Source organism: Physeter macrocephalus, chromosome 21, assembly GCF_002837175.3.
Source record: "Physeter macrocephalus isolate SW-GA chromosome 21, ASM283717v5, whole genome shotgun sequence".
Classification (NCBI taxonomy): Eukaryota; Metazoa; Chordata; class Mammalia; order Artiodactyla; family Physeteridae; genus Physeter; species Physeter macrocephalus.
In genome coordinates, this window is record NC_041234.1 from 118,176,687 (window position 1) to 118,198,671 (window position 21,985).

At 42.9% G+C, this 21,985-nt stretch overlaps 1 protein-coding gene across 8 annotated transcripts in view; it reads left to right on the plus strand.

Moving 5' to 3' along the window:
• The window catches only part of MTM1 (myotubularin 1), a 102,438-nt gene that overhangs the window by 64,275 nt on the left and 16,178 nt on the right, over positions 1-21,985 (plus strand). For all 8 annotated transcript variants that reach the window (XM_028482440.1, XM_028482441.1, XM_028482443.1 and 5 more), the window contains 6 exons: positions 5,702-5,785; positions 8,313-8,462; positions 12,900-13,088; positions 17,133-17,318; positions 20,506-20,712; positions 21,786-21,878. In XM_028482440.1, the coding sequence (XP_028338241.1) occupies positions 5,702-5,785; positions 8,313-8,462; positions 12,900-13,088; positions 17,133-17,318; positions 20,506-20,712; positions 21,786-21,878 (909 nt within the window). The remainder of the gene's footprint in view (positions 1-5,701; positions 5,786-8,312; positions 8,463-12,899; positions 13,089-17,132; positions 17,319-20,505; positions 20,713-21,785; positions 21,879-21,985) is intronic.

The window sequence follows — 21,985 nt, forward strand, 5'->3', positions numbered from 1 at the left end:
TTGGGAGACCGGCCGTGATCATTGGCATTTTCATCGATGCAACCAAAATTGCCAGGAGAGAGAATTACAGTGAGAATCGGGGTGCAGTGGATGAACCCTGAGAATTGTCAACCTTAAATGATTATGATTGTGGCCAAATAGTAAAGAATGTCCTTTTTCTAAAATGCTTTCAAATGACGCTTCAAATGTCCTTTTGTAGTCCTTTCCTGAAAAAATGAATATGTACATTTATATATGAAGGTAAGGGTGACTCAAGAATATTAAAGCCATTTTCTCCAGGGAAAGTGGTAGAAATAGGACTAAGAGAATTCTTTATGCAAACAAAAATAGCAATGGTAATTCATGTGCAAGTTGCTTTTTGACCTATGAGACTTTTGTCAGATTTTTGGATGAAATTACTTTTGATGCAGTTGTATGCATTAACTATGTCAAGTCGTGTGAAAAGAGGCTGAAATCCCTATCTAGCATGAAGCTGTTACTTAGAATTATAAACTCTGCCAAGTTTCAGCGCCTCCTATGGTTCTTCCTTAAAATTTTAGACTTTTTCTCCTAACCTGAATGAAAGAGTTATTTTTCTTAGACGAAGGGGTCCTATTTCTTAAGCCTAATCTAAAAGGTGAAAATGAGATAATTTTACATTGCTGCTTCCTTCAGTGGTAGATGGAAACTTTGAAAGAGGCGAATGTCTTCAATTTCAGGAATCAAATTAGAAAAAAATGCTCACTTAGATTCCTGTTCAAACATTCCAAAATTCTATCAGGAAAGAGTTAGTGACCAATTTCCTGAATTTTTAAGGCTAGGTCTTCAGAGATGTAGTAAATCGTGTCCACTGATGACCCTGCCTTTGTGTGGTGGCAGCATCATTTGAAAGCACTATTGCATCTACATAGCTTATCAATTTATTTTCCTCAATACTGTGAAAATTGTTTTCTTCTGTAACTGTCTCCCTATTGAATGATCTTTAATTTCTATAAATCTAACTCTCAAACACCCAGTTCTGAGACACGACACTTTTGACAAGCCTTTGGGAGAAGAGGCTGTCCATGAGGGGCCGTCGTGAGATCAGGGAATCCTAATTCGGTGACAGACAGTTCTCCCTCCTCAAAGAAGGAAACTCATGAATCACTCATTATTTATAGATTCTACTCAGTAAGAATAAATCCAATCTAGATGTTTAAAGCAAGTCAGTGCATCTTTATATAAGTGCCATTTAAAAATAAGGGCTAATTAAGTGAAAGCTAAAATCTGCTGTCATTTCAGATGTTTTGCTCCCACAAGACATAACAGTGATAAATGTAGCTAAGTTAAAAAGACAAGTTACATTCTCTTTGTCAGAGCTGTTTTTATCCCTAGTGTGAAATTGGAGATTTTCATCTCAACTTTGTCCTTTAACATTTTTTAAATGTTACATTGTGCTATTTTTAATCCTGGAAAAAATGCACAGGATTGCTTTTTTTTTTTTTTTTTTTTTTTTTCCCTCTCAAGTCTCCATGCATGGTATCTCTTGACTAGTAGGAATCTGAATTGGTGAAATGCCCAAATATTCATACAGAGCCAAATAAAGGAAGACCTGCTCACTTGAAGCCAGGGGTGAGCACTTGAGTATGTCTGTTTTCTGATGTCGTTTTCCCAGCTTTGATGCTGGGCTCCGGTTATGCAAGATGCTCACATTGGGGAGGCTGGGTGAAGGGTGCATGGGCCTTCCCTGTACCTTTCTCTGCAACTTCTCGTATATCTATAATTATTGCAAAATCACTTAAAGAAAGCAAAGCAGCCCCCCAAAGCTTGGCCACACAGAACCCTCAGGCAAGATTCCCACGTGTTCTGGAGTATTCCATGGCCCTTGAGGATCAGGGCATCACCCCCTGGAGGTTCTGGTTCAGCGGGGTGAGCTGGGGCACAGGCAGTGCCTGGCACGTTGGGGAAGCGCCCCCCACCCCAGGGTCCCGAGGCAGAGGCGAGGCAGGGCCCAGGCCCCAGGAGAAAGCCAGGAGGGCTTCTGGAAGTGCCCGCTGAACGCTGACCTTCGGCAAACCGTCCTCTGCCCCGAGGCTTTGCTGAGCTGGGGCTGAATCCCTCTCGGGTTCTGCACAGGCCGTGAAGCAAAATGGGTGCGGGGACGGGGTCACCGAGGGCACGTCATCACCCACTTGGCGAACCTGACGCCCTGCGTGCCCTCAGGAGGACGAGTCTCTAGAAGCGGTTCCCTCTGTGGGACCTGTGTTTCCCAACCAGGGTCCCAACGGACCCAGGGGTGTCGTTAGGAGCAACTGGAAGACGTCAACCCGCGGATCAAGTTCTAAAAGGCTTAAAAACTGCGAGTCTATAAGAAAACAAAGGACAGCCAAAAACCTCAAGACACATAACCTGCTAACTTCAGGCTTTAACAATTTCCAGGCACGAGCTGTAACTGGCCTTGTAACAAGTAACCACTTGTAGGGAATTTTGTACTTTTTAATAATGAGGTACAGATGAATGCGTTCTGTTGTCCTTCCTTTAATGCTTAGTAGTTTTAATTTTTTTGTAATAATCCACCTTTATGTTAGTCTATTGAGAGCTTGTGTTTTAAAAGTCTTGCTTTGTTCTCTTATCTGAATCTTTAAGGGAAATAAGGTAAAAATCGAAATATCTGGGAAGTCCTGTACATTCAACTTTAGAAACTGTCAGTGTTGGTTCTTGTAGAACGCTTGCTTCAATAGAGCCAAGCAGTTAATGACAACTTAGTGTTTACATTGTGTTTTCCTTTAAAAACTAACAAGCAATGCTCCTTTAAAAAAATGTTTTCTTGTAATTGTAAGCTGATTTATTTGGATGATTAAAATATTGGTTTGAGCACCTGGTCTTTTCCACCTTAAGCTCCAGTTCAATGTTAGATGTGTCGATACGTATTTCGTGGCAAGAAATATCTGGCTGTTATTTGATTCATAAACTTGCCTGAAATATTTGAGGTCCAAATCTGGCTCTTAGCATCAAGAGTCTCCTGGAAGCTCTGTCCGTCACAGAGTTCCCATAGGCGCGTTTCCCGGGTAGAGGATGCCAGTCGTGCACTCGTCCTCTATATCTGGACATCCCTCGGTGTCACTGCAGACTGATTTCATGAGAAAGGCCACCTGGTAGGTCGCTACCTTGAGGACACTATCATTCCCATATTAATGACAGTTCTTTTATATGACTTATTTTCAGACATTAAAGAAATTATGGGGATAATTTTGGTTTGGGCTATAGAACTTTAGCTTCTGATGATAACAGTTTTGTATGCTTAGATTACACTTACTGGTAACTTTACTGTAAGATGCAAGAGGATAGATGTTTGAAGCAAAGAAGGAGTTGCTTTGTTAGTGACTGAGAAATAGAAGGTTACATTGAAAATGCTGCTGGCAAGTCAGAGGACACTCTGGGCATTAATACACATGATGGTTTTTCTGGAGAGCAAGCTCTATCTGGCCTCTGAGTGAACAATTTTATTCTTTCTTCTTAAAAGGCCACCATATTTGCTTGAGTTTCATGGGAAAGATGCAAATAGCTAAACACCGAAAAATGAACAAAACTCACGTTGAGATCAGGAACTTATTTCAAGAGAGCAGAGTCTAGGTTTTCTTCTAAAGTGAGTGACAGTACAGCCTTACGTCATCTACAAGTATGTCACCAGCACAAGGTTCAGCGGTATTGAGTATTTGCCCGGGCCAGGTACTGACCAGGGCAGTATCCCGTGCTCAGATGTCACCAGGAGGATGCTTGGACATGTTCTGTAGATTCCGCGTGCTGTACATTTTAGTGCTCTTTGCACCAGAAGTCCCTCTGTCTCTGAGGATTGACTGGGCCTAGTGCTGCCAGAGTTGAGACCTGCTGAGGGTGCCACATGCTTTGGAAGGTTCAAGAAGACAGTCCGGAGAGCATGATCTTGATCAGGTTTCACCTTAAACCTCTTTCCACTTAAGTACAGAAAACCGTCGCCGCTCACTGATGCTCTACCAGAAATTCTCTGTAACGTTGGGGTCAGGGGAACACTAGCATTGGAGGCCACAGGCTGATGACAGGAAAATGGGTGGAAGGAAGATACTTAGAGGAAAAGTGCCTCCAGAGAAAGCGCTTGAGCAGGGGCTGTATAAGGCTTCCCGTCCTCATTCGGTCAACAAATATGTATTCCACCTACACAGGCCAGACACCGTTCCGGTTACCGGGGATCCAAAAAGCAAGTGTCTGCCTTCGTGGAGCCCATGTTCTAGGAGGGAGGACGGTAGGGGTCCAACGGTAACAAATAAGTCAGTGTAGGTCAGATGGTCCTAAGCGATGGAAGTAAAATGGGAAGGAGAATGGGTGGTCCTGTTGTGGGGGAACATGCGTCAGAGAAAGGCTCACTGATTCAGGTTACATCTGAGCAGAGATGTGAAAGAAGTAAGGGAGGAAACCACGAGGGCAAAGGATTCCAGACAAGTGGAGCAGCAGGTGCAAAGGCCCCGAGATTGGCGCGCGCTCGTTGCTTTCCGGGAGCGGCACCGAAGGCGTGGCTGGAGTGGATTGAGCAAGAGGAAGGGCAGAGACGTGGCGGGGGACACAGCCAGGTGGCAAGTACTTCCACTTTTACGCAAAGTGAAGGGAAGGATTTGACCTGACTTAGGTTGTGACACAATTACTCTGACTTCAGAGGTACAGATGAAAGCAGAGGACCAGTTAGGAGGTGTTATTATAATCCAAGTGGAGATGGCAGAGCCTTACACCAGGGTGGTAGCAGTGAGGTGATGAGGAGAATGCCAAGGTTTGGGGTTCAGTCAGTGTGAAGGATGGCGCTGTCACCTGCTGAAATGGGGAGACTGGGAGGAGTGGGGCTGGAGGGCGATGGATATTTAGATATTTAGGAGTCGCCAGGGTATGGATGGTATTCAAAGCCGTGAAATTCATCGGTCTCACCTTGAGAGAGCATGGAGAAGAGGTGAGAGGCCTGAGGCCTGTTGTTTCAGAGATCAGGGCATTGATTCCGAATTCACAGAGAACAGTTAATTAAGAATTTTCTTAACGTTCTGTCACTTTCTTAATAGATTAACACACCACCGGTCCCTTTTGAGACAGTTGCACTATTTAATAATCATTGCTGAATTTTCTTTTTCTTTTATATTTTAGTGTCTTTTACCCGTCGATTGCTAATACTGCTTAAAACTAATAGGCATTTTGGGGTCTGGAAATCTGAGTTTTGTGCAACAGCATTAAAAAAAAACACCAAAAGACATGTTTGTAGCCATAGAAAATTACGGTCTCAAAAGTATACAGTTGTTAATCAAGATAGAAGGTAGTGTAAGTCTAGTCTAAATTTTTCACTGTTTGTTTTTGTTTTTGCGGTACGCGGGCCTCTCACCGCCGTGGCCTCTCCCGTCGCGGAGCGCAGGCTCCGGACGCGCGGGCTCGGCGGCCACGGCTCACGGGCCCAGCCGCTCCGCGGCACGTGGGATCCTCCCGGACCCGGGCGCGAACCCGCGTCCCCTGCGTCGGCAGGCGGACTCTCAACCACTGCGCCACCGGGGAAGCCCTTCACTGTTATTTCTTGCTTAAAAGTCTCAGTTGGGGTTGTGATTTCATGGTAGGCAAATCTGGTAAAAAAAAAAAAAAAAAATCAAAGGAGGTAGTATTAATAGAGTATTAGTTCCTTTACACTGAACTTGAAATTCTTTCTTTCTTTTTTTTTTTTTTTTTTTTTTGCCTTTTCTAGCCAATGTTTGCATTTTTAAATGAAGAAAAGTTTGACGTGGATGGATGGATGGTTTATAATCCAGTTGAAGAATACAGAAGGCAGGTACGTCAGTAGATACTGTAGATGTGGGGAATCTCAAACCTGCCTGGTGATGATATGCCATCAGTCATGCTATTTGAGTATCGGTAACACCTTTGCTAAATCAATTTTTCCTGGCAGTGGTATAATATGGCTCATTCTAGTAGTGTGGAACCTACAGGCTCATCCCAGGGCCATGTTCAAGCTGCACTGAAGGCTGCATGGTTAAGTTCTCTTTCCTTCTGCTACGCAAAGAATGTCCGTTCTGTGTTGTCCATGAAATGAATCAAATACTCAGAGTCTAGAAGAGCCAGACTTCTGTACCTTACTACTCAGGAGTTGATGTCATGATGTATGTATGTATTGGGGAGCTTAACTATTACTGGCAGTTAGATTTCTGTTATATTCATTTCAGTTTAAAGATTCAAATGAACTAGAACTGTTTTCCTGTAATGACTTTTCCAAGAATGCTTTGATGAATGTGTATGAGAATTGCCTTTACCGCTCTCTTAGTAAACTTCACCCACATGCATGTTTATTTGCAATAATAAAGCGGGAGGCTTCGTGTATTGTTGCTGTTCGGGGCAAAGGTCTCTCTGCATTTTAAAGAAGATTTCCACGCCTGTTATGGAACAAGAGCTACACTTTGACCTCTGCTGTAACCAAATCATAGGACAGTTAGGAGTTTTGTGATGAGGTTTTTCATAATTCTCATTCTACAAAGCTCATAAAGTAATTGGGAAGTTTTGTTGAATGACGTTTGAGAATCAAATCAAGCCCAGTGAATGTAAAGTAAAATCGCAGAACCCTAGACTTGAGAAGAACCTTCCAGCCACCACTTCCACTACCGGGCACCTGGGTTGACTTCCCGGTTTAGTCTTTTTTTTTAAATTAAGTTTTATTGGAGTATAGTTATTTTACAATGTTGTGTTAATTTCTGCCGTACAGCAAAGTAAATCAGCTATAGCACAGGGAACTCTATTCAGTGCTCTGTGGTGACCCGTTGAGTCTTGATCAGTGGTTTGCCTCTGTTCATAAGAAGATTCGATGCTCAGGGATGTGGGTGTGGGAATTTATCTCTAGAGCACATGTATGCGGTAGTATGTCCTGTTGCTTCCAGAAATCAGCTTTAGTTGGTTGAGTTTTCGAAGGCTGTGTGCACCTCTCATTTTAATAACCTCTCTTCTAGGTCGGTTGTGGAGGCAGAAGAGGGACCATTCAAACATCTTGCATGTTTTGGAGACCTCTGTAGCGTTACGTATTAAAATATTCGCACCTTAGTTTTTTTTTTGTTGTTTTTTTTTTTGCGGCACGCGGGCCTCTCACCGCTGTGGCCTCTCCCTTTGCGGAGCACAGGCCCCGGACGCGCAGGCTCAGCGGCCACGGCTCACGGGCCCAGCCGCTCCGCGGCACGCGGGATCCTCCCGGACCGGGGCACGAACCCGCGTCCCCCGCATCGGCAGGCGGACTCTCGACCACTGCGCCACCAGGGAAGCCCTGCACCTTAGTTTTTGAGTGTTATTGACAGTGTTAAGACTTACTTTTTAGGGCTTCTAGCTTCAAACAAAACAGTTCCTGTTTTTAAGCTTGCATACATATATGAACTCTTGAAGGTATTTAGTTCTAGAATGCCGTTCTATTCCATCTTTTTTTCTTATACCTTTCTGATGGGACTTGTAACTCTCTGACTGGACTCGACATCAGACTCATCTGTCTGGTCCGAGCTCTATAGGGCCAGACCTAAAGACGAGGCACAGTTTGCGTCCTCAGAGCAAAAGCACCCACATGGCTCACTTTTGTGCGTGTACTTGTGTGTTTGTGAGCGTGGGGAGAGAGTTATTCCACCACCTCTGGACCTTGTCCACAGTAGCTGCAATTTTGTGGGTAGGCGATAGGATGGGAGGTGTCTTCCGTGTCACACTAGAAGTCTGCTTAGAATGCAGATGAGCGTATTTCTCACCCAGCCCATAGAGCGATCACCCATCCCAAACCACTTGATCGAAGAAACTCTTAGGAGGTGGCGAAATGAGCCTCCCCAGAGGGGTTTTTCTTCCTTCCCTTCTGTGAATTTCTTCGTAAGCTTAGCCTCTTTCTACTTTGGAGCAGGTTGAAGCATTCCCTCTGTTTTGAGTGGGGAGTGGAATTTGCCTGATTTCTTTTTTACCCTCAATCAGACACAGATGAAGATTACACAGTGTACTTCTCTTTCGGGCGTGGGGCGGTTTGCCCGGGTCGGGGAGGAACTGGGTTTCTCTTTATTGTACAAGTAGTAGAGAAACGTTTGACACAGAATCAAGGAAGATCTCAAGTTCAAGAGGATTTGTATTTACCAACGATAGTTTAGAATTCTGGAACCCGCCAGTGTTTTGTCTAGTATCCTTACATTGTGTGGATTATCGATCTGGCTCCCTTACTATAAGTCAGTACACTGTTACTACCCTGCTGTGAGAGGCACGTGCACACTCTGCTCAAAGGAAGAAAGGAGACCCATCCAAGGCCAGATGCAGAGACGAAATCATGAGTGCTGACCTAGACTTCCTTTTTCCTGCAGGGCTTGCCCAATCACCATTGGAGAATCACCTTTATTAATAAGTGCTATGAACTGTGCGACACTTACCCGGCTCTCTTGGTGGTTCCATATCGTGCCTCAGATGATGACCTCAGGAGAGTTGCAACTTTTAGATCCCGAAATCGAATTCCAGTGAGTACTGCAATTAATGTTTTCTGTAAGGAGTGCCTTTTCTTCCATGAGAACAGTAGTCAAGTAATTCAGAGAAACACTCTTTTGGAATTTCAGTCACACAAATAATTATCAAGGGTCCTCTGAGTGCAAAGCAGCAGGCCAGATGGGGAAAGAAGTAAGACGTCACCTGCCTTCCAGGAGCTCGCGATCAAGGACAGAGAATGAACTCAAGTAATTTTTATACAGGAGAGGGTACAGGTAACCCCAGGTGGAAAGGAAGAAGGAAGGACAAGGTCTCTGTAGCTTGTGTCTTTGTAGCACAATAACTGACAGGCGTTAGGCTCTGGGTAATGTCGGTTGAGTTATGCTGGAAACCATGCACTAGCCTATGTTATGGAGCCTATGAGTATAGGCTTTTACGTACCACCTTTATTAGGATTCGTCTATCCTCATCACGTTTGTAAGCTGCCTTCGTACCATTAGCAACCTGGGGTCAGGTGCAGACTATCCCAAACTATATTTATGGTATCACTGGACCTAGTTCATAAATTAGTCTTTGGTTCTTAAGTATTTATGTACGAGTCACCCTGTCTACTCTGTGTCCATAAATCTTGTTGGCTAAAAATTTAGAGAATTTTTCCCCTCTGTTAATTTCCAGGGCATGTCATAATAAGTACATTGTCTTATTTTGTTTTGGTTTGATTTTGAAAAACAAGGGTTGAAAAATTAAGATTTAATGTCACGTTGCCTTTAACTTCCAAGTCTAGACATTTTTGTCCCTAAAAGGACATTTGTGTGAAACTTCTGTTATGCTGTCAACATAACATGAATTGTAACTTTTTTAATGCACTTGCTTCGCTAAGCACGAGTGTCCGTTCATATCTTCATGATATATTTTATACTTGAAAGTATGTTCTTTAGCTCATTTTGCTAGAATTACCATTTCGCTCCTCTTGTGCTCCACCCCTGCCCTGGCTAGCTGTCTTGCTAATCCATGCCTCACCCACAGGAGAACTGGGCTAGGATAGTGTGAAATGATTTTGTTCACTCCTTCATTCAATTAGTATTTATTGAGCATCTACTGCGTGTGCGTGCGCGCGTGTGTGTGTGTGTGTGTGAATTTCACGGGATTGGGGGTAGGAGAGGAAATGAAACAACTGAACCCAGTCCACTGTGCTCAGGCTGCCATGTTGATCCAGTTGTTCCCCCTGTTCTGAGTGAATGGGAGCCCACTGTAGAGCAAATAGAATGCTTATCTTTTCACTTAGCCATTTTATTGGTCCTTCTTACTTTGTGATGGCCACCAATTTGCATTTATTTTTCCTAAAAAAAACTAAGGCTAAGCTCTCCATCACCTCTCTATCTTTATAGATTACCATGCTTAATAATATCTAATGATAGATAATGTACTCTTTCTGATATACCTTCTAACAACCTGACTCTTGACTATAACCCAGGAAATGTATTTGCTTTTGATATGAAATCATTAATATTTGATATTAAGTTCTTTTATTTTTATTTATTTTTATTTTTTTTTGCGGTACGCGGGCCTCCCTCTGCTGCGGCCTCTCCCGTCGCGGAGCACAGGCTCCGGACGCGCAGGCCCAGCGGCCGTGGCTCACGGGCCCAGCCGCTCCGCGGCCTGTGGGATCCTCCCGGACCGGGGCGCGGACCCGGTTCCCCTGCATCGGCAGGCGGACTCGCAACCCGTGCGCCACCAGGGAAGCCCTTAAGTTCTTTTTTTAAAAAAAAAACATATAAAGATACAAAGAGCATTGATGAGAAAGCAGTCTTGTTATGTTGTCCATAAATAAGATGCAGAGTATTATAAAATATCACTGAATAACAAAATAATCCACATGCATTAGTGTTCCTATTAATGGATACATACTCCTTTGTTCTCAAACAGGTTGATCTTAATGTTATCGAATTCTTTAACATATAAGTAATACATATTTATTTTAGACATTTATAAAAATACTGGTAAGGCTAAAGGAGACTGCCACCTAGTGAGAAGCACAGTTATGTGCTTCCAGACTTCCTTCTATGCATACATATTTTTATGTGAAAAAAAGGACATTATTCTGTGGTTTATTGCTCAATCTGCTTTTTCTACACCGATGACTCTCTGTTCATGTGCCGGTGTGTAGATGTACCGTGTAGACTGACAGAAAACTGTCAATCAGTTTTCTGTTCCTATTATAAACAGTGCTGTGATTAACATCTTCTGGTGGCTAAATATTTGTGTACATCCTTAATTATTTATGGCTTCTACATATTAACTTCAAGAAGAATAGCCTAATATAGTAGCATATGCTTTAAAAGCACTCACGGTAGTTGATGTTGTGAAATTTGCATTACTTGTACCTGGTCAGCTCTGTGGCAAGCATCCTTTTTTAAAGGTAGTTGAGATCCCAAAAGAAAAAGCAGGTAAGAGGTGAAGCAACTAGTAAGAATAGCATTTCTTAACATGGCCTGGTGATTCCAGCCTTAAATCTCCCAAGCAGAGAGAAGAGGGCAGAAGAATGGAGGGCACGGGGGGAACAGGGCAGTTTCTTGCCGATGACCTGATTTAAATTTAAAACTTGATGAGGGTCTTTATCAAATACTAACTGTCTTGTATGTGCAGTGATTTGCTCTTTTAAAAGTGATCTCATATTGGGAATTCCCTGGTGGTCAAGTGGTTATGACTCCACGCTTTCACTGCCGAGGGCCCAGGTTCCAGCCCTGTGTTGGGGAACTAAGATCCCACAAGCTGCCCAGCGCGGCCCCCCCAAAAAAGAGTGGGGGCTTCCCTGGTGGCGCAGTGGTTGAGAATCCGCCTGCCGATGCAGGGGACACGGGTTTGATCCCTCGTCCGGGATGATCCCACGTGCTGCGGAGCAACTAAGCCCATGCGCCGCAACTACTGAAGCCCGCACGCCTCAACTGCTGAAGCCCACATGCCCAGAGCCCGCGCTCCGCAACAAGAGAAACCACCACAGTGAGAAGCCCGCGCACCGCAACGAAGAGCAGCCCCCGCTCGCCGCAACTAGAGAAAGCCCGCGCGCAGCAACGAAGACCCGACGCAGCCAAAAATAAATAAATAAATAAATAAATAAAATTTTTTAAAAAGAGTGATCTTGTATCAGATCAACATGTTGTAGACCTTAAATTTACATAGTGTTATAGGTCAAGTATATGTCAATAAACCTGAAAAAAATTAAAAATACGTAGATACTTAAAAGCGATCTCACATCTTTTCCCTCTTGGAGGCAAAGCCATAGGAGGTGGGCAGGGCAGGTCTCACCTCCACGTTGTAGATTAGAAGATGTAGGTTGAGGGAGGCCAGCGCTTGTGCCCAGGCCTCCCAGTCCTGAGCCTTTGGAGTCTTAGGTGGGGGCCACGGTGGTGTTTTGACTGGGCCCTGGCAGGCACAGAGACTCAGTTGAATGGGTATTCATTCGTATTATCATATAATCTTTTCTCACTGACGTGTTGTCATGATTATACACAGTGATTTTTATGAACATCAGTGCTCATCATTTGCCGTAGTGGGGAGGTGACTTCAAAGACGACAGCGTACTTGGCCTTGTGTTAAGTGAGCTCGAACACTTGTGCTTCTGGGGTTCTTGTGCCTGCTTTTCGTGGGTTTCTGTACCCTGTGCTGGGTACATGCGTTCCGCATTCATCCTCCCAGCAGCGTCGTGCTATCACGTGGCTCCGCATTTGATGAAGGAGGCTGTGAACTCAGCCACCACGCTTACCTTCCAGCTTCTGTTTATTTTGTTTTTCTCTTCTAACAGCTTTATTGAGATAGAATTCATCTGTGAAACCATTCATTCATTGAAAGCGGACAGTTCTGTAGCTTTTGCTGTATTACATTTTTAGCTTCCTTTTACAGGTCTTGTTTCTCAGGTGCTATGAACTGAGAGACCAGGTAGCAGGGGCGCTGGGCTTGCGTGTAAAACTGGAGAAGGTTGATGCCGAGTAAAGGCCCAGAGCTCTCCCGGGGGGCGGGTGTCCAAGCTTCATTGTGGAGACTCTGGCAGCTCTTTGGCTGTCCTGAGATCCTGTTTGCGTCCTTTGGGTTTTCAAGCCCCCGTGTTAGATTCTAGAGTTGAGACTGTTGGGGAAATGACCTGCAGGTGTGAGGTACCAGGGGTGGCTTTCTTCACCTCTCTCACCTTTTGCTAAAGCTGTTTCTGGGTGATGACAAATCCAGTGCAAGCTACAGGACGGAAATAAAATATCTGAAGCTTTCCGTTTCCTTTCAGTGATGTAACCATTTTGAGGTAAGCATTTAATGTTTTTAGATGTGGTGAGAATTAAGAAAAGACATCCCGTTTCAGCAAAATGAGATTCACTTCATCATGATTGTTAGTGCTTTCTTTTTTTTTTTTTTTTTTTTATAGTTTTGATTGTTTTGACATTTGGTTCTTTCTCGATAGCTTAAAATCTCTGAACCAACCGTAGGTGCTGTCGTGGATTCATCCAGAAAACAAGACGGTCATCGTGCGTTGCAGTCAGCCTCTTGTTGGCGTGAGTGGTAAACGAAATAAAGACGATGAGAAATACCTCGACGTCATCAGGGAGACGAATAGACAAATTAACAAGCTCACAATCTATGATGCCAGACCCAATGTAAATGCGGTGGCCAACAAGGTAAGTATATTTAATGGCATGGTAGAAACTTGCCTTACGTACAGTGTGCGGTGTTTTACGTGAAGGTTGTTGTTGCCATGGCGTGTCAACATGTGGGTTTAAAGTAAACTTCGCTTATAGAGGAACACGAGTTCACTGAAGGTAGAAAATAGTTTTAATCACAAAACATATCTTAAAAGTTGAATACATGAAAACCAAATGAAAATAAGCTGTAGGTAAACTAGAAGTCTAGAGCTGTAGTGAACTTGGGAAAGAGTTAGAATCTCTTTGAAGCCCTTGAGGCTCTTGACAGTCATTCTCAGTGTACACCCTAGTGAGGCACCTGTGAGGACTGTGGGAAGCTGTAATTGGTAAAATCCTAAATTTGTAGCTTTATCTAAACATTCTCCTCACTATACTCAGAAATGTGTGTTCTCATTTATATGAGACAATCCAAGAAATGAGTAGATCCATGTATGTGAATCTGACAGTTACACACATAATGGTAATATTTTCAAAGAAATCTGTCTCAAGGGTCTTCTTGGCCTTCTTAAGTAGAGTACGCGGACTGCCCCTAAAGTTGAATGACAAGGCAGTGTTGCCTGCAGGACTCCTCAGCAGATGCTCAAGGTGGAAGGCTGTTTGCCCCTGCACTACAGGGCCCAAGATTCAGAAATACCTTTGACATTCAGTTTCACCCTTTTTGTTTTCTGTTCCTTTTCCTTTCCTTCTCGCATTTTGCCAGCTGTCACTTCTAAGTATGCACAGTGGGCCTGCCCCATTCTGCCTTTCAGATGTATGGCTTCTTGTCAGATGTAGGCTTAAATTTCATCATCTTGAATATTTTGCTTATCCCAAGGTCATTTATCTGGCATCTTCAATTATTCAGAGCACAAGACAAGAACCTGAAAGCAAAACGAGTCCTCAAGCAGCTCAGATAGATTCAGTAGCTTCCTAAATGGACCCTGTGATGTCTGTCTACACAGGCGTGTGGGGGGGGGGCTCCACCCATAATTATTTGCACACAGACTGTGCACCTTACACATTTACTTTTGGACCCGGTATTTGTTACTGCAGTTGGTTTTGTTTTACATAACAAAAATGATATTGACATTATTTGTAAAGCAATCAGGTAGTGAAATCGATAAATAGGTTAGGAAATATAAGACAACATTTAGGAAATTAAGTCTAAATATGAATATCTTGTTGTATTATCCTTACCTTTATATTTCTGTTCCTGCTATCCTTCAGGTATAATCCAGAGTTGACTACATGTATAAAATGAAGTATTTCCATGTATACATTTAGCCTGAAACAGATATCATATAACATTAAAGTGGGGTATTTAGAAAGAATATGTTAAAATATATAAAATGAATAACTTTATTGTATTAACTCTAAAGCTCATTGTTGTAGCAGTAGAATTCTCGAATGTCTTTTTAACACTCAGGAAATATGCCTGTGTTTCTAGTGCATTTAGGAATGAAGGGAAGGAAAAAATTAAGGAAAAAAACCTAGGCTTGAAAGATCTGTGCATCATTCTCTAAAAAAACACGCTCAGGTTCCCCTCCTCCCCTGGCTGTGTCTTCCTAATCCTCTGTATCCATAGCAACAGGCTGTGTACGTGGTTGTGCTAGGTAAATGGGTTGTTCTTTTTTGTTGAAGAGAACTGAAAAGAAAACTTCCAAACTAATCAGAGATGTGGAATTTGAACTTTTGGGAACTCCTCAGTCTTTGCTTGACTGATTGATTTTTACCCTTCTGAATTCTCTCCTCTTTGGACCTAATTGTTCTGCCCTTGGGGATATTTAGAAATTTACAACCCCATATGTAACAAGCAACATTGCACCATTTTAAATTAAACAAAAAAACAAACAGAGGAAACCTAGAAGCAAATAAGATCCAGCAGCCTGTGATGAATTAAAGTGGGACTGTGTTAATGTCTGTTTTTGGCAGAAACTTTGGCAATGAATTATTACTTTTTCCTCCTATCATCTTCAGTGATCTATGAAAGAAACTCCAGAGTTAGGAATGTCTTTGAAAATCACTAACTGCTTACAAACCACATGTACAGAGAAACAGGTCACGTGTCCGTGGGAGGGTAACGTGTGTCCTCCTCGTGTGAGAGGCTTGCAGATCCAGTTCACAACAGTGACTGCCAGGGGGATAGGTGCACCTCTGTTGTGACCTCTGATGGCAGCTGCAAGGTGTTATTCCCTGAGGTAGGGGTAACCAAGGAGAGGGGAATATGACCCATTTGCGTATGGATTCATTAGCTGATAACTATTTAAAAACAGCAAAGTGAACGTTTATTGTCTACTTACTACTGATGCCATTTGTAGCAAGCTTTAAAAACGCATTTCTGTCTAAATAAAATACAATTTCCTACCTAGAGTCTGTGGAGATCAAGGCCTCTGGCTTGTACGTAGGTCTCCAGGTTTGAAGTTCAAGTGGTAGCCTTACTTCTACTGCAGGAAACCTTCTCTGTGACTAACCCTGGAAAAAAACCATAGGATGTGTTGGCCCTTCTGTCCCGAGCTACAAGTTTATATTCCTTCTATTGTAAATGAAAAGAGAAGAGGTATTCCATGGCAGTAGCAGGCATGTCGCTTGTCTGTCCGTTCCCTGCGGGCACCGCCAAGATAGTACAACTTGGCTTTGACTGTTTACTTACCTTTACTGGTGAGTTTACATAGTCATATGTTTTTATGATGTTAATTAGCATCCTTCCATTTCAGCTTGCTTTCTTCGCAGGTCCCTGAATAATTTAACTTTTTCTTAAAAGGCCAGAGGCCAGGGCTTCCCTGGTGGCGCAGTGGTTGAGAGTCCGCCTGCCAATGCAGGGGAACCGGGTTCGCGCCCCGGTCCGGGAGGATCCCACAGGCCGCGGAGCGGCTGGGCCCGTGAGCCACGGCCGCTGAGCCTGCGCGTCCGGAGTCTGTGCTCCGCAACGGGAGAGGCCACAACAGTGAGAGGCCCGCGTACCACATGAAAAAGAAAAAAGGCCAGAGGCCACATGTTCCATGGCATTTTAAAGCATTAAGCAGAATGCAGCCAGGTTCCTAAACAAAGCCGGAGCGTTTCTTTTTGTCTTCCTGGAAAACGGGCATCTTCACGACCCTGTGAAAGGGAAGTGACGCCCACCCTAGTGGGTGGATGCTGGTAGGCGCCGCGGCAGGTGGTAGCCATCTCGTCCCTGCTTGAAACCTTTTGTCCCTCGTGGGCCCACCACGTGCAGCGCTGTCCCTGGTGTTTGCATAGCACACAGACAGTCATGGGGCACTAGAAAAGGTTCAGGCTGTGAAGTCAGATGACTTAAATTCTGCTGCTTACCTCTGACTCTGGGGGTAGTTAAATAGCATCTCTTCTCATTTTCAAAATGGAGATAGTAATACCTGTCTTGCAGCATTGCTGTAAGAGTTAGATAAAATTATGTAAAGCAAGAATCACAGTATCTGGGATGTCAGAGGGGCTCATTAAATGGTGGCTGGTGTTAGCTGTTATAGAGCCTGGCTCCTTTTACTCTTATGAGACCTAAGTAGTATTATCCCCCGTTCTACAGGAGACAACGTTGAGGCACAGAGAGGTTAAGTGCCTTGCCCCAGATCACACAGCAAAGAGGGGCTGAAACTGAGCTCTCGACCTGGGTCTGTCTGTCTCCAAAGCCTGTCGTTTTCCTCTAGCCCATCCAGTCCCATGGGAGCCTGCCCCTGAAGAGTACTGTTAAAATCCGATGGAAGACAATGACCATTCAGAACCCGCTCTTGCCTTTCCAGATCCGGAAGAAGAGCTAGTAATTATAGAACATTTTGAAAATGATTTTTTCTCGCAAATACAGATCCTCAGGAAATTGCCAGCTCGCCATCTTTTCCCCTAGCTCAAAGTGTGACTAATGTTGTTGAGGCCTAGTGTCATATAGGAAGTCAGGTCGCATCAATTATTGTATCTAAGTTGCAAGTTTTTAGGTTGAGATTTGGAGGACCAAAAACCTTTGAAATATTTGTGTAAGTTACTGAAGAAATAGAAAACCCAACTTACTGTTCTGTGGATCTTATTGTTTCTTAGGCAACCGGAGGAGGATATGAGAGTGACGATGCATATCATAACGCCGAACTTTTCTTCTTAGACATTCATAACATTCATGTCATGCGGGAATCTTTGAAAAAAGTCAAAGACATTGTTTATCCTAATGTGGAAGAATCTCACTGGTTGTCCAGTTTAGAATCTACTCACTGGTTGGAACATATCAAGGCAAGTATATTTTTTTGATAAAAGATACACGTATATAAAAAAGGAAGTGATGGTTTAGTGGATCAGGAAATTTTTTTGATTCCTTAAATTAAAAAAAAAAAAAACTGAACAGTGAGAGGGAAAACATTTGTTGTCTATGGCTCTACTTTTGACAATCTTGTGTTTCTTTACAATTTGCTTACCTAAATTAAAGATTTCACAATATTATCTCCAGAATACTTTTTGGAGTTTGTAGAGATGTCACTTTCCAACTTGTCAATAGCAAGTAGTTGAGCCTTTCACCCAGGTTTATTTAGGAGTAGATAATTTATTATTGAACCGTTACTGGGTATGACCCTCAAGAACCTAGAGCAATTGTTTTTATTGAAACTTAACCTCAAATTGACTTTGTTTAAAGAATGAGTTTTGTGTTTTTATTATATTCAATCCTTCATCTTGATAGAGGCATCAAAAACCTCCATTCTTTCAAAAGTACTCGAAGTTGGGACTTCCCTGGTGGCACAGTGGTTACGAATCTGCCTGCCAATGCAGGGGACACGGGTTCGATCCCTGGTCCGGGAAGATCCCACATGCCGTGGAGCAGCTAAGCCCGTGCGCCACAACTACTGAGCCTGCGCCCTAGAGCCCGTGAGCCACAACTACTGAGCCCTTGTGCCACAACTCCTGAAGCCTGCACGCCTAGAGCCCATGCTCCACAACAAGAGAAGCCACCGCAATGAGAAGCCCACGCACCGCAACGAAGAGTAGCCCCCGCTCGCCGCAACTAGAGAAAGCCTGTGCGCAGCAACAAAGACCCGACGCGGCCAAAAATAAATTGATAAAATAAATAATAATTTTTTTAAAAAAGTACTTGAAGTTATGTGAGGGAACTAACAATTTTAGAAGCCACCATTTAGTTCTATAAACAAAAACAAAAAGCCAACCTTAAATAGGTGAATTATTAAGATAGAGTGTTTTCTAGTCAAAATTTATTTTCCAACTTGATAGGAGTTATAATTTTAGTTAGTCTCTCGAACTTTTGTTTTTTTTCCATAATTTATCATCCTCAAAAATGAATTGCAAGAAATCTAATTGTGACAACTAAATGTAATATGGTATCCTGGGTAGGATTCTGGACTAGAATAAGAGAACATTAGGTAAAAACTAAGGAAATCTGAATGAAGCATGGCCTTAAAATTAAGTTTATTAAAATTAAGTTTATTAATAGTTTAATAATATATCTATATTGGTTCATAGTTGTGACAGATGTACCATACTATTCTAAGATGGCAATAACAGGGGAAATTGGGTCGAGTATATGGGAACCTTCTGTAGTACCTTTATAACTTTTCTGTAGATTTTGAGAATGGCTCTTCAAGGGCTTTTATAGACAAAACAAAAAGAAACAGTTTAGGTGGGTTTAAATTTTTTTATTATCGTTAATTTATTTTTTGGCTGCATTGGGTCTTTGTGGCTGCACGCGGGCTTTCTCTAGTTGTGGCGAGCGGGGGGCTGCTCTTCGTTGCGGTGCGCGGGCTTCTCATTGCGGTGGCTTCTCTTGTTGCGGTGCACGGGCTCCAGGCATGTGGGCTTCGGTGGTTGTGTCACGTGGGCTCAGTAGTTGTGGCTGGTGGGCTCTACAGCGCAGGCTCAGTAGTTATGGCGCACGGGCTTAGTTGCTCCGCGGCATGTGGGATCTTCCCGGACCAGGGCTCGAACCCGTGTCCCCTGCATTGGCAGGTGGATTCTTGACCACTGTGTAGGTGGGTTTAATTTTTTAAAGGGAATAACCACACAGGTCTGAAAAGGTGAATATACTGGTTGGGGGTACCATTCACTCCTCACTTGAGCAAGAAAAGAGCCACAGTTATGTGATTGGCTCAAGGTGAGACATGTTAAAAATGGAATGAGGTTTCAAACCCAGGCCTGTGGTCATGGAGCCTAACCAGTACAGGCTACAGCATGGATGAACCTCGAAAACATTATGCTGAGTGAAAGAAGCCAGACATAAAAGACCACCTAATGTAGAATTCCATTTCTATGAAATTTCTAGTAAAGGCAAAACTGTAGAGACAGAAAGCAAATCAGTGGTTGTCTGGGGCTGAGGGCAGGAAGAGGTCGGCACCCAGAACTATTTTGGGTAATAGAACTGCTCTGCCACTGGATGGTGGTGATGGTCGCAAAACTGTATAAATTTATTAAACCTTATCGAAGTGTACACTTACAGGCGAATTCTACTGTTTGTCAAGTATACTTCTGTAAATACTTAAGTCATCAAAAAATGACATCAGAGCAGTAGCTCTTTGTATGCATACATTTAGTCACTGCTAGGTCTCAAATTTCTACTAGAGGCTGTCAGTTTATCTTTAGGTAAGGATTCTGCTATTTATGAGCCACATAAGAGTTCATATCTTGTCAATTTAAAGGCCAGAAGGTGATTTCCATTGTATCATGCCTTTAAGGTCTAGACTGGACCTCTTGGGCCAGTGATTTTTCTAATGTGATCACTGTTACTGGTTGCATTGTGTCCTCCCCAAGTTTATATGTTGACGTCCTGACCCCCGGTACCTTAGGGTGTGACCTTATTTGCAAATAGGGTCACTGCAGATGTGATTGGTTAAGATGAGGTCTGACTGGAGTAGGGTGGGCCCTTCATTCGATAAGGCTGGTGTCCTTGTGAAAAGGGGAAGTTGGGGCACAGATACACGCTCAGGGAAAATACCATCTGAAGATTGGCGTTATGCTGCCAGAAGGCAAGCAACTACCAGAAGCTTTGAGATAGGCCTGGAACAGGTCCTTCCCTAGAGCCTTCAGAGGGAGCATGACCCTGCCCACACCTTGATCTTGGACTTCCAGCCTCCAGAACTGGGAGATAATACGTTTCTGTCGTTTAAGCCACCCAGTCTGTGTGACTTTGTTATGACAGCCCTAGTGAACTCGTACAATCACATGTGAAACAAAGCTTGAAATGCAGTTTGGCTTTTCGTGTGTTTGTCTTGTTTTTTAATACCTACTTGCATTCGAAGGCAGTTTCTGTAGAGGAAAAGCAACAGACCCTGCAGCTTCTGGCCTTCCGTTTTCAGAACTCTTCCCGTTCTAGACGTTAATAGTATTTTAAAACGAACTTTAACTAGGGCTAAAAGCTATAAGTTCAAATTTAAGCAGTCCCTTCCAGCTAGCTACTGACTCGCATGTTTTTCTTTGGCAGCTCGTTTTGACGGGAGCCATCCAGGTCGCGGACAGGGTTTCTTCAGGGAAGAGCTCGGTGGTGGTGCACTGCAGCGACGGGTGGGACAGGACTGCGCAGCTGACGTCCCTGGCCATGCTGATGTTGGACAGTTACTACCGGAGCATTGAGGGCTTTGAAATATTGGTCCAAAAAGAATGGATCAGTTTTGGACATAAATTTGCATCTGTAAGTAAACAATAAAGCTAGTTTTTTAAATGTCTGATCACCACCATCTGGGATTAAAAAAACTATTTGTGAAACCAGTGATTTCCTTTTAAAAAGAAAATCTGAGGAGTGTAATAAAAAACACTCTGCAGGTTTGAAAATGTGTGACGCCTTGGGTTTAGCCAGTCTTTTTAGGAGACATGTTTGTCCATCTGCGCTATTTACAGTTTCGCTTGAAAGTAATACAAAAAGTGTTTAAATTGAAATTGTGCAAAAGAAGGAAGATACTCCTTTCTCAACTAATATTATAACTATTAGAGCCAAATATTTTGTAGAAATGCTAGACTTTTTGTTGAGGCTTTTACTATTCTCTGATAGACACTTGGAAAACCAAAAGAACCTGTTAAAATCCCTGTTTCCTATTTTCCTAAAGAACCTATTAAAATTAAATTTCCTATTAAAAGAGTGTCTTGTTTCCAGACACCCTTTGAATAAGCATTTTGAACAAGTTCCCCACATGGTTCTCATGAAGAGAATCCATAGACAGTTTCAGAAGCACTGCTGTGTAGCCTTGTAGCCTTCATCTAAATTTCACAAGTAGTGTGAACAGCATCGTCAAGTAGAAAGAGTCATTGTTTAGTAAATGAATAAATGGTGAGGTTTTTGTCTTGTTTTTGAGAAAGAACCTTTTTTTAAAGAACTTTTAATTATAATAATCACACCTTTTTGGACATGGTTTCAAGACTTGAAACTTTGGGATTGGTCCCTTAGCAACTGGTAACTTAACTCTACCTGCAGCTGCCCACGACTTGTACAGAATTCCAATCGGATAAAATAGTTGTCATGTTCACATAGCATCATGATGCTTTCTCAGTTTGTATTGATATATTATAGAAGTTTATATACTTAATTTCCATTATTTTGAAACCATACGTTATTTTCTGTATTGCCATGGGAAGAAAAATACTCTTCACTCTCTGAGAAGCTTGGCGTTTGGAATGCCGACTGCTGAGTTGTGATTGCCACATTTTGTGAGTTATATGCGTCCTCAGTTTTGTACCCAGAGATTAAAACAAATCATCACTTCCTTTCAGAGAATAGGTCATGGCGATAAAAACCACGCCGACGCTGACCGATCTCCTATTTTTCTCCAGTTTATTGATTGTGTATGGCAGATGTCAAAACAGGTAAGAGATATTAGGACGAAAATACACCTGACTTAATGTTTAAATATTTTGATATAGTAGCTGGGATTTGCCTCAGAGTAACACAGGGTAGAGATAGAGATGCAGCA